Source organism: Hyperoodon ampullatus (genome assembly GCF_949752795.1).
Source record: "Hyperoodon ampullatus genome assembly, chromosome: 2".
In the NCBI taxonomy this organism is placed as follows: Eukaryota; Metazoa; Chordata; class Mammalia; order Artiodactyla; family Ziphiidae; genus Hyperoodon; species Hyperoodon ampullatus.
In genome coordinates, this window is record NC_136915.1 from 8,649,450 (window position 1) to 8,662,446 (window position 12,997).

General features: G+C 49.4%; 1 protein-coding gene across 1 annotated transcript in view; it reads right to left on the reverse strand.

Moving 5' to 3' along the window:
- Window positions 1–11,788, reverse strand: part of MTOR (mechanistic target of rapamycin kinase) — a gene marked incomplete at its 5' end in the record, with an annotated part of 118,671 nt that extends 106,883 nt beyond the window's left edge. The window contains 7 exons of the mRNA XM_079696532.1: window positions 3,055–3,163; window positions 3,248–3,523; window positions 7,114–7,248; window positions 8,188–8,388; window positions 9,645–9,877; window positions 10,578–10,686; window positions 11,627–11,788. Of these exons, the coding sequence (XP_079552658.1) occupies window positions 3,055–3,163; window positions 3,248–3,523; window positions 7,114–7,248; window positions 8,188–8,388; window positions 9,645–9,877; window positions 10,578–10,686; window positions 11,627–11,788 (1,225 nt within the window). The remainder of the gene's footprint in view (window positions 1–3,054; window positions 3,164–3,247; window positions 3,524–7,113; window positions 7,249–8,187; window positions 8,389–9,644; window positions 9,878–10,577; window positions 10,687–11,626) is intronic.
- Between the last annotated feature and the right edge of the window lie 1,209 nt (window positions 11,789–12,997).

A 12,997-nucleotide genomic window follows, 5' to 3' on the forward strand; every position in this document is an offset into this window, starting at 1 on the left:
ACTCCTCTGATACAGCTTTTAGAAATATTAGAAATATAAGCTGTTTTTCCTTTAATTAAAAAAAACACAGGGCTTCCCTGGTGGCGCAGTGGTTGAGAGTCTGCCTGCCGATGCAGGGGACACGGGTTCGTGCCCCGGTCCGGGAAAATCCCACATGCTGCGGAGCAGCTAGGCCCGTGAGCCATGGCCACTGAGCCTGTGCGTCCGGAGCCTGTGCTCCGCGGCGAGAGAGGCCACAACAGTGAGACCCGCGTACCGCAAAAAAAAAAACCAAAAACAAAAAAAACACAAAAACTTAAAAGTGTCTCCAAAACAATATTGCATTAATTATCCCCATTAGCATTATATTTTGAGGGACAGATTACATGCTTTTGTTTAAGAAATATATGTTAAACCTTGGTTAAAAACAGAGGATCATCTAAGCTATTTTATATTATCTGGAAATTTAAAGTAATATTGAAAGCTGTTTGCAATAAACAAGCTATTCCATTCAGCTTAGGCCTAGAAATCACTTTGCTATCACCTACAGACTTCTGTTACAGTTATATTTAATAGAACAAGATTTAGTCCGTAATTTGGAAAGCCACATATGTGTTTTCATTAAGTTTACAAAAGCCAGTGTTCATGGGTAGGTGATTCTTGGGCAGTTTAAGCTAAAGTGCTACGACTCTTCAGAAGGCTGGTATTTCCTGCCTCTTGCCCCTCTTCCATTTCTTCTCTTCCGTCTTTCTGGTCTCAAGTCCGTGCACCAGCAGCACATACAAGCAAGACCACGCATCCGGTAGAAAGTGAGGGGTGTTCAAGGCCACCAGGCCCAGATTTAGGAGACAGTGAACTAGACTCCCAAACAGCACACATACAGCACTGCATTTATGCTATCGAGAAATGTCTTCTCTCACAGCTCACGGTCCAATGCCGTTGAAGCATGCTGGAGCTTGAAAACAGTCAGAGACCAAGGTGATATAACTCTCAAATCAGAGTGCACCAATGAGAAAAATGGGACCTTTGCAGGGCAGGACAGTGTTTCAGCAGGAAATGAGCTTAAATCAAGAAGGTAATTTCCTTTTCCAGACTTAGCACCCCAAGAGATTAGGAATCTGACATTGCTTGAGATTCCAGCCCAATCCTAGGGGGAGTATTTTTGATATTCCCAAAGCTTGCATCATCAGGAAGTGCATGCAGTGACTTCCAATCTGCAAGCTTTAAAAAAGTGGCGCTTTCCCAATGAGACTGTACTTGTGGAGGCTGCCCAGGCTGAATTTCCAGAACATATTTTAGTATATTATTTAATAAAACAACAAAAACTCACATCAAAAGAACAAACCTAGGGGCCCCTCTGAGCCTTTGTGTCCTGCTGCTAGGCTGTCTTTTGAACTTACTAAGGTAACCGCCTCTACAGCATGCCAGGCTTTGATCAAATTTGGCCTAGTTATTATTTTCTTTTGAGCCACAGACTTTCAAACCAAGATCATTTAAAGCTCTACTGAATAGGGGCATGTCTGTTCATTAAAAAAGAGAAAAGCTGCTGGGTACCAGGTGAGAAGAATGGAAAACTGAAAAAATATGGGTGATTCTCATTATATCCCTTCTCTCTGGTTCAGTGATTTTATGTGGCTAATCGTCTCATCCTCTCGTAACACCTATCCTCACACCCAGCACATTTACCGCCTCACCGACTGTATTTCTCTGCTTTCATCTGAGCTGGGTGGTGTGAAATGAGTCTGTGCTAGGGAACGCCATCTGCTGAGGGTCAGGCTGGCCTTTCATTTCCCATCCTGCCTCTCACCGGGTCCTGAACGCTTATTAAGCATGCACCATAGTGAAGAGGAAAGAGATGGAGGGCCGGGGTCTCTACACTCAGCAAGGAGGGAGGTGAGACAAGGACACTAAGTATGAACAGGCAACTGGAGTATTATTATAATTTTCACCTTTATCTTGTTTCTAAATTGGCTTTGAAATAGCTAGGGGAAGCAGCAACAATAATGGTTTCTATTTCTTGGAGCTTACTCTGTGTCAGGCACTTAGAGAGGTGCCTAGACATTAAAGCAGCTCATCTCGTGAGGCAAGGACTGTCATTCTAATTTGACAAGTCAGGAAGTGGAGGCCCAGGAAGGTCAAATAAGCTGCCCCAAACCTCACAGTTAAGAACAGAGGCAAGGGGCTTCCCTGGTGGCGCAGTGGTTGAGAGTCCGCCTGCCGATGCAGGGGACACGGGTTTGTGCCCCGGTCTGGGAAGATCCCACATGCCGCGGAGCGGCTGGGCCCGTGAGCCATGGCCGCTGGGCCTGCACGTCCAGAGCCTGTGCTCCGCAACGGGAGAGGCCACAACAGTGAGGCCCGCGTACCGCAAAAAAAAAAAAAAAGAAAAAGAAAAGAAAAAAAGAACAGAGGCAAGATTCACCCTAGGTCTGATGACGCCAAAGCCTTTCCACAGCTGGGGGTTGTAACGGAAGAGGAAAAGCACATTTCTAGCTAGAGTGACCCAGTAAGGCCTCAGGGAGAAGCCAGTGCCTGAGCTGGGCCAGCTTCAGGAGCCAGGAATTCACACCACCCAGTGGGAACAGGGCAAGAATTCAGGAATTCGGGAACCCAGTCTATTACCCGTGAAACCAGCCGCTGAAGCATCCGGTCCTTCCTCCCTGTGAGGGGGAGGCAGCCCGATGCCCACCTCAGGAGCAGACACAGGACTGTCCCCGGATCCTCCCTGCCCCACAGACTGGACGCTGCACACCACTGAAACCGAAAGTGCCCTTCCTGTGGTCTCTCAGAAGTCCATTCATGAATGTGCTGGCTTCCACACACGAGAACTTGCCTGGCTCTAGAAGTACCTCTCTGCCTGCACATTCGCATTGTTCCTGTGTTTGCTGCCTCAGACATTTACAGAAAACCTGAACTAGATGCCACTGAAGCTGGATAGAGGCAAGAGACCAGAGACTAGCCCCTCAGCAGGCACTGCTTCAAATGAGAAGCAGACATAACTTTCTGGCACCTCGTCTTCTCTGTTTAATTACCCTTGAATGGGTAATGACATGACACGTCCATGGACATCCTCACCTGTGAAGGCAGACGGTCGGAAGGCAGCCAAGCGGGGCAACAAATTCAGGATTGTCATTTGGATCAGCGAGTTCTTGCTATTCCTGCACTTCAGCACCCACTGGCACACCTGAGACAGGAAGGACACAGGGTTGGCAAAGGAAAGGGAGGCGTGAAGCCTGGGAGAAGAGGGAACGGACCTCCTGCCACTGACCTGATCAAATTTCTCCTCCATCAAGTCTCTGCAGCAGCGACTCTCTACCAGGGTGGACTTCGCTGGGCTGGGGGAAGCCCCGAAGCCCATGAGGCCTTGGTGAGAGCTGTACCCCAGCAGTCCCACCAAGGCGTTTGACTGCTGGGGCTGCATGGCCTGGAAACTGGTGAAGGGGGTGATGTGACGAGGTTTCGTTCCGAAGCCCATGAGATCCTTGCAGTACTTGTCGTGTACCAACTGCTGCTGTGTGATTTCTTCCATTTCTTCTCTCAGGCGCTATATACGTGGGGGAAAAGTCACCTTTACTTACAAGCGGCATTTGCCTAGGCACCAGGGAGTCTGCCGACAACAACACGAGCCCAACCCTGAAATGCAAGTCTTCCCACGGTGGGCGGCGGCCACTCTTCATCTCTAGGATTCGATTTCCCCAGAACCTTGCAGGGGGCCTGAACCTGTTCTAATTTAGGCAGAAGAGCACCACCTACTGAACAATGAAGAAGCAGCAGGGGTCTGGCCCCCAAGAACCCCCTACCCCACCCTGGGTTTGGGAAAGCTGCTTGCGGATGGCTGTGACAACAGACCTAGGATCTAGCAACGGTGCCTCCCGCGAGGGCGAGTGGCAGCCCCAAGCCCGTCCTGCTAAGGACGCTCTGCGCTCCCTCTTCTCACCGGAAACCCAGGTAGAGACAACTGAGGCAAGTTAATTTTCTCAGAGTCCTAGGAATTCCATACAAGGCATGGAGGACACTGACTGGCTGAGAACCCCCATCTCTTACCCATTCAAAGGGCTGCTTAATAACTCACTCCCCAGCTTTCCAAATTGAGAAAGATATAAACCAATTAATTTCCAAACTTCTAAACTCTTTCCACAGCTATTTTCATTTTTCAGAAAATCTTATCCACTATTCTTGTCAAGGTCACCAGTACTCTTAGGCTGCTAAATCGAATGGTCTGCAGCATCTGATCCAACTTAGTGTTTCCTCCTCCTTGAAACCCTTTCTTCCCTTGGCTCCTTGGACCCTGAGCTTTGCTGGCGCCCCACCCCCACCCCTGCTGCGGCTCCTTCTCGGTCTCCCTTGGTTCTTCCTCATCTCCCAACCTCAGGTTCTCAGCCCCCATCTCTCCTCCAACTATCCTAGCTCCCTGGGGGTCCTCATCCAGTCTCACGACTGGAAATAACAGCTACATGCCAATGACCTCCCCAATCTGTCTCTCTTGCTCAGATCTCTCCCCGAAGCTACTCAGTAACTCCGCTCACAGACGCCCAACACGCATCTTAAACTTAACACGTTCAAAAGCAAACTCCTGACCTTCTACCCCAGACCTGTTCCTCCCATCTCAGTAGATGGCAACTCTACCCTTCTAGTTGCTCAGGCCCCAAACCTTGACCCTTTCTTCTCTCCTATCGACCTCCAAATCCCAAATTCAGAATCCAGCCCCCCTTGTACCCTGACAGCTCCCACTACTGCTGAGATGCTGCAGTTCCCCCCTGACTAGACTCCTGGCCTCAGCCCTGGCCCCTCCCGTAATCCATTCCCAGCACAGTCTGTACAGGGGCGACTGAGACCCTAGGTGACGAGCCCCCTCCCTGCCCCAGGGATTCCCCCAGCCCCACCTCCCAGCTCCTCTCACTCAGCTCTGTCACAGCGGCAGTTCTGCTCCCTTCATAAAGCAGCACGCTCCGGACACGGGGCCTCATGCTTCCAGGACCAGCGGTCTGGAAGAAAGCTCATCCCCAGATGTTTGTATGGCTTTTTTCTTACCTCCTTCATGGCTGTGTCCAAACATCATCATATTTTAAAATGTAATCCATGCTAGTATCCCCTATTCCTTTTCCCTGCCCTACTTTTCTCCACAGCACTTATCACCATATGCTACACTATGTATTTTTACTTATTTATGTACTGTCTGCCTCCCCTTGCTAGAATGTACTGTTTTATTCACTGCTGCCTTATTCTTCTAGCTCTTAGGACACGGTATAGCTGGCCCATAGTAGGTGCTCAATTAGTATTTGTTGAATGAACGAAAAAGTTATGAAATTATAACACCTTACATTTGGATAGTTCTTTATAATTTACAAAGCACCATCACAAGTACTATTTCATTTAAACCTATCACTTAGGTGATACTGCCCTGTTTTACTGGAAGAAAACAAAGATCCCAGAGCTGTGTGGGGTACAGTGGAAAGGACCACATTATACTTGGGTGGGGAAAATTCTGAGGGTGATCATTTATGGAACGCCCACTAGGTATCAGGTGTTGTGCTAAGCACCTCACATATATTTAGAAACCGCACAGGGCTTCCCTGGTGGCGCAGTGGTTGAGAGTCCGCCTGCCGATGCAGGGGACACGGGTTCGTGCCCCGGTCTGGGAGGATCCCACATGCCGCGGAGCGGCTTGGCCCATGAGCCATGGCCGTTGAGCCTGCGTGTCCGGAGCCTGTGCTCCGCAACGGGAGAGGCCACAACAGTGAGAGGCCCACATACCGCAAAAAAAAAAAAAAAAAAAAAAAAAAAAAAAAAAAAAAAAAAAAAGAAACCGCACAGAAGCCCAATGAGGTGGATAAGATCCCCATTAAAATTGAGGAAAATAAGGAGAGAAAGTAATTTACCCAAGTCACACAGTATAGAGAGCAGCGGGGATCCAAAGCCAGACCCGCGGTGCTTCTACACATACCGCAGCACATGCTGCCCCCACATCTAGGGCACAGCCATCACCAAATGATCATTGGGGCTATGAAAGCAGGAAGCCCTGGGGTGAAAGTCCACACCAACCAGCTCCCCACAGGAAGACTCACAGGTGGGGCTCTACCTCCCAGATACATCCTGAATCTGGTGTCAGTGGATTGACCCTGAACCTACTTTTGTGTCTACACTGCCAGTGGCAGTCGAAGCCACCACCACTGCTCGCCCAGGTGACTGCAATCGCTTCCTGGGGCAGCCCTGAGAACAGGACCTCCAGCTACAAGGAGTATAACCGACCCAGGGCCCCAGCTGCTACTCTGAAATCCATGGCCATGTCTGTGCCAAGGCCACACTTTCCACGAGCTGCTTCTAGCCGACGACGAACACGGTAGGAAGGCTACGGTGGGCCTCCTCCTGACGGCCAGCTCTGGCCTGAGGACCCTGTGATGGCTCCGCACAGCAGACTAGGGTGCTTCCATCCAACTGTTCTTCCCGCTCTTGTTCTCTCAGGGTCAGATACGCACTGAGGCCTAATGGTTCTCCCAGCCTCTCCCAGCTCCCTCCCCATTTTCTCTCAAAGTTTATTTCCCTAATACAGTCCTTGCACTTTTAAGCCCATCTCGGCAGCTGCTTCTTGAGCCAGCACACCTCTTAACTCACCTCCCTGCCTCCCTTCCTGCCTCTCCACAAGCTCTTCCCCACAAGTAGCTAACGACTGTTAAAGATGGATGCCATCACGTCATCCTGTGGACACAGCCCTGTGAGGAGAACGGGAGCCAGTAGGGGCCACGAGCTGTGAGGCCCCCGGTGCGGCCCCTCCCGCCCTCTCCCTTGCTCGCGGTGCACCAGCCACACTTCCCTTCCCGCCTGAACGTATCAAACTCTCTTCCACCTCAAAGTCTCTGCCTGGAGCACCACCTCCCTGCCCGCTGCAAGGCTGGCTCCTCCATGTCACGTGGTCTCAGCTCAAACGGCACCAACCTCAGGCAGGGAGTCCCCGCACCCCCGTCACCCACCACCCCACTTCCCCACAGAACCTGCTGCTACCTGCAATGTTCCTATTTACTGGTCTACCGCCTGCTCCCCCCGCAAAGCGTCAGCTCTTCGAGGACAAGGATCTCGCCTGTCTTGCTCCCAGAACGGCACGTGAGAAGACGGGACCCCCTCAGGCGCGCTTCTCACCTCTCCCTCCATGCTGCTGATGCGAACCAGCTCGTTGAGGATCAGTAAGGCTCCGTGGATCCGATCATCGCGATTCATGCCCTTCTCCTTGGCCAAGGTCTCGTCAAACCCCTTCTCTGCTTCCTCAAACGTGTGCTACGGAGAGACACAGAATGCCTAAATGACCCAACGTCCAGAGTTAGAAAGCAGCCCCACCCATCTATATGGGGGGTTCTGAGGTTACCACGCCTGCTAAGGGCCTCGTGCCAGTGTCACCAACAATCCTAACTCACTGAGCTCTCTCGTTTCATTTAGCTTCAACTCTCACAACAATACCATGAGAGAGATACCACTACCACCCCTACTTAATAGAGAAAAAACAGGAGGCTCAAAGAAGCTAAGTGACTTGTCCAAGGTCACAGAGCGGCCAAGACGAGAACCCAGGTCTTCAATCCCAGGTTCCCATGTTCAGGGCTCTTTTTGTAGGACAAGGGTCCTTAGCAGGTTCACTTGGCAGCGGCAGTCAGCACAGGACTCACGATACTAGAGGAGCACCGGCATCTCTCCAGAGACGCCCATATTTCTATACTTTAACATCTCTGAAAAAAGATGTCTTACAATTGTTGATAAGAAGGCAGTGAGTTTAACGGGCACTATAGTCCCACTCTTAGTGGTACGTAAAGCAATGGTGTGGCTACCGATAAATCTTCGCTTTCGTGAAAATAACTACTGATTCATACTGAGCTTAAAAAACCATGGGAGGGCCTCCCTGGTGGCGCAGTGGTTGAGAGTCTTCCTGCTGATGCAGGGGACGCGGGTTCGTGCCCCGGTCCGGGAGGATCCCACATGCTGCGGAGCGGCTGGGCCCATGAGCCATGGCCGCTGAGCCTGCGCGTCCGGAGCCTGTGCTCCGCAACGGGAGAGGCCACAACAGTGAGAGGCCCGCGTACCGCAAAAAAAAACAAAACCACCATGGGAGACCAAAGCAGACAGGATACTTGCTCTTTGGCAAGGGGCCTGCTGCTGCCCTGTAGGCCCGATGATACTCTACGCAAATGTGCTTTGCTGGAGGTTGGGATGGAACCATCTCCTCACCCTGTACCACTGTGGCTTCTGCATCTCCTTCGGCTCCCGCTGGGTGGTGAGGATCAGACAGGCACGAAGTGCGGCCACAGCTCCCTCACGGATGGCCTGCTTGGGGTCCCACACGGCCACAAAAATATTGTCAAAGAAGGGCTGCACTTGCTGGAAGAAGAAGGTGGGGACGCTGATGGCCAGCTCCCGAAGAACCAGGACCTGAGAGAAGAGGCACAGAGAACTTTCATCTGGGTCAGTCTTGTTCTCTCAGGAACACAGCCTCCTGTCATCCTAGAGCCTACATACACTAGGAGAAGAGCACACTTGCCCACTCTTCTAGCTCAGAAGTTCTGGGGACCTAGGAAGGAGAGTGAAGTTGATCAAACATCTCAGTGTCCATTATCCCAGGGTGTTTAGAAGCAGAATGCTTGCCATGTTAGGACACAAGTTCTGAAGGGGCAGACGTGTTTAATGCTTTGTACAAGCTCTACTGATAGCCTAGAATGTGCCCGAAATACAGCACGCATTCAATAAACATTGTATTGAATGAATGAATAAGCCTGTTTCATATTTAATCTTGCTATTAGTTTCATCTGACCCTGGAAAAACTGAAGGTTCGGAGGCGGCCCCAAGTTACAGAGTGAGGAAGTAGCACCAGGGTCCACGTGGGGGCCCCTCACCCAGGCAGGCTCCCTCCTTGTGCTGCTGTCCCCGAAAGAGGGAACCGACGGGAAAGGATCCAACTGAAGCTTCTGATCCCCATCACATTCATTCCTAGATTCTCTCTTAAGGACAGACTCTCCCCCATCTCACGGCCTGGATTCCTAGCCCATCACACCAGCCTCTTTCAGGGATGAGCCTCAGAAAGCAATGAGTATGTGCGTCTAGAAGAAGAGGATACGAAGCCACCACTTCCTCAAATGAAGAACAGCCAACGGGAAAGAGGAAGTCTGGACTACGTACCGACCGATCAATAAATGACTAAAAAATAAACAGGAAAGGCCTGGGAGAAGGCAGGCCAACTCCCCCAGCGCGGGGAGTGAGACCCTCCCCTGCTCTTCTCTTCAGCCCAGTGCTCCCATTTTCCCACGGGATATGGAGGGACCTTGACAGAGGGATCCTGCAGACAGCGCGGTTGCCTGGGGCTTTGTAAGCCTCTTGGCTTGTGGCTTCTTCTTGCCTATGGCTGAGGGGGTGCCTTCTGCCTGGGAGGCATTTTTGAGTCTGGAAAACTGGAGGTCAGGATAAGCACTGCACATAGGGCTGCCTCTCAAGCAACAAAAGAGAACGTTAAGCCTCCTCTCCAGGTACGGAGCTCAGGGTGAAGAGAGAAAGGGATTCAGGACAGAACCAAAGGCCACCAAGAAGCCCAGTGCCTTTGCCTGGAGCGTCCCCTGTCATTCTTTGCCTTTCAGGGACCTGAGCACATCGCGTGAAGGACCCCCACACGGAGCCACCACTCGCCATGCACTCACAGCCGCATGTCTCCGGCCCTCGTTGCGGTCAGCACCCAGCCATTCCAAGGCTCGCTTCACCTCAAACTCCACATACTCAGCGGTAAAAGTGTCCCCTGCCATGGCGAGGCGACCGATGGCCTTGGATGCCATTTCCATGACAACTGGGTCATTGGAGGGGAGGAGGTTCCGAAGGTAGTTAGCAAATCTTCCGATTCGGGTGGCATTCCCACCTTCCACTCCTATGAGGCTGGCTGGAAAAGAGAGGAAAGCAAAAGGTGAGGAAGGGCACACGCTGTCCAGGAAAGTATGCTGCCTTCAGACGAAAGCTAGCCAGTGACTGCTTCCTTTTACTTTAAGTGCAGACTGCAATTTCCAGACAGTAAGGATGCAAATAATTTTCATCTTAACCAACAGATTTCATATTTGTGCCAGAACTACTCATATAAAGCAAAATAACCTCATTTTAGTATATATAATTTGTTTTCCCAAGAAGAAAAGGAAAACAAACTGGGACTGAATAATAGTTCACAGGATGGAAGACCAGTCCCTGGAGGTTGAAAATTACCTGCCTTTCATTCACTGCACCCCAACTCTACTTTTCTATTCGTAAGCCCCACTATGCCCAACTTTGCTCTACAGAGAAACCAGAGCCTGCATTTTTGCCGTGGAGAGAAAGCAGGCTTCTAGTTTCAGTTCAGGCACACTGGCCCTAGAAAAGTCGCTTAACAGTTCTGAGATTCCATATCTGAAAAAACCTGCTTTGTCGATGTCCCAGGACTATTGCTAGAATTAACAGCTGGATAAGTACACTGAAAGCCACAAGTCTCCTTAAAATTCATTAAACAAATGTGAACTAAGTGTCCAGTAAGAAGCAGACCCAGGGTGCAGTAGACACAAAGCTGAAGAGTCCTTTATTCCCAGTTCTCACCTTACCAGAAACTCTGTCCTTACCTATGGCCAAGATGCCACCTTTCCTCTCATTGGCATCTGAGCTGGAAACCAGTTCAAAAATGTGATGGTTCAGCTGATCATAGAAGCGAGTAGACTCTTCTTGACTCATCTACAAAAGAAGATGTACTCAGAACAGTTTCTAATGTCTCCCTGGTGGTGGGGTGGCTTCCAAAGACTAGGACCTGAGAGGCAGCCAGGAGGTACAGTTCCAGCCAAAGATGACATGGCTACTGCCTATTTCTATAGTTTTAAACTGAAGAGCAGTTCATCAGTGTATTTAACAAATACTTATCGAGTATCTACTCCTCTGCAGGCCATGTCCTGTCCTAGAGTCTACCTAGTACCAAGGGTATAAGAATAAACAAGACATTGTCCCTGACCTCAAGTCTGGTCTCTATTTAGAAAGCCCCAGGACTTCCCTGGTGGCACAGTAGTTAAGAATCTGCCTGCCAATGCAGGGGACATGGGTTCGATCCCTGGTCCAGGAAGATCCCACATGCCACGAAGCAACTAAGCCCGCGAGCCACAACTACTGAGCCTGCGTGCCTAGACCCCGAGCTCCGCAACAACAGAAGCCACAGCAATGAGAAGCCCCCACGCCGCAAGGAAGAGCAGCCCCCGCTCAACGCAACTAGAGAAAGCCTGCACACAGCAATGAAGACACAACACAGCCAAAAATAAAAATAAATAAATAAAAATTAAGGAAAAAAAAAAAGAAAGAAAGCAAGCCCCAAGCAACCAACTCGTCAAACCCATCCCAACCACTGTTATCAGGCAGAAAGAGTGGAAGGTCTGGAATGTGGCACAAAAAAGAAAAAAAATGAAAAGCAGCAGCCGACTCCTAAAATATCACAACATAGGAAATGCCACAGAAATGTGTAACTGCAAAGGAACCTGCCCATTCTACAGACACGAGAAATCGGTGCCTTTCTAAAATGGAACCTCTGCGTTTTCCGAATCCTCACTTAGCTGTCAAGAGGCATCTAAACCAGGGATGGTATATGTAACCCCAACACTCCATGATGAACGGCCCCGAACCACATCCCAACCTCTCGGAGCTCCATGGTGACATAGTGCTGGAGCTCCTTGGCGGCTTTGGCCCTGGTCTCCTCATTCCGGCTCTTCAGGCCGCTGGCAAACTGCTGCAGGACGCTCACATTGCTGGATGCGGTGGTAGTTGTGGCAGCGGCGGCAGGGCCGGTTCCAAGCATCTTGCCCTGAGGTTCTTCGGAGAGAAGCTGCCTTTAATATTCTGAATAACAAATCATGGCGATGAACTCATTTATGGCCCCAGCTCCTCAACACAGATCTTCACCCTATCCATATCAGGCTGGGGATCCTAAAAAGGTTGGGATACCTCACTAAAAAACATGCAGAGAGACTTGATTCATTCAACAATGACTGATGTTTAAAAGAGGCAGCATAGGAGAGAGGGTCAAATTATGGGCTGTGCTGCCAGACTACCCGGGTGTGAATCCAGTCCAAAATTATATACCTTGAGGAAAGATACTTAAAATGTCTTAGTTTCCTAAACTGTAATAAGAGGATAACAATACCTAACTCACAGGATTGATGTGAGGATTAAATGAGTTAACACACTAAACAGTTAAACAGTTAAAAAGTGCTTAAAGTAGTGCCAGGCACACAGGGAGTTCTTAATAGTTGTTAGCTATGATTATCATCATGACTAATATGTACATGGCACAGAGTCAGGTACTAGAGGTGGGGAGGTAGAGAGAAAATAAAGCATGCCTAAGACTGTCCTTTTCCTCCCGGAGTTCAATTTAAAGAGGGAAATTGGTTATTATTCTGTAGCAGCACTGCCCAATAGAAATACAAGCCACAAATGTAAAAATAAGTTTAAATTTCCTTGTAGCCATATCGAAAAGGTAAAAAGAAACAGGCAAAATTAATACATTTTATTTAATCCGATACATCCCAAATATCATTTCAACATGTTATCAATATAAAAATTATTGATCTATTTTTCTATTCTCTTTTTTGTACTGAGTCTCCAAAATCTAGTGTGCATTTTACACTTAGGGTAATCTCAACTTGGACCAATCACATTTCAAGTGCTCTAAGCCACACGTGGCTGATGGTTATTGTATAGGACAGCGCAGTTCTATAGAACATTAGGACTTGGAATGTGCTCTAAAAGAGACTGATTCGTTTCCGAGATCACTCATTCATTCCTCACTTATGCCCTGTCCCTTCCCTCAATAAGCTTACAGTCTAGGGGGAAATACAAATAATCAGGCGACCACAATAAAGTGGCCATGAGAGCGCTCTGGCAGACTGCTATGGCAGTAACATATGCACCCATCCTAGGTATGTCCAGATTATATTAGAAAATCAAGTTTTCAAAATTTCTTATTTTTCAAAGAATTTGTGAAACGCAGAGAGAGAGAGAGAGAAAA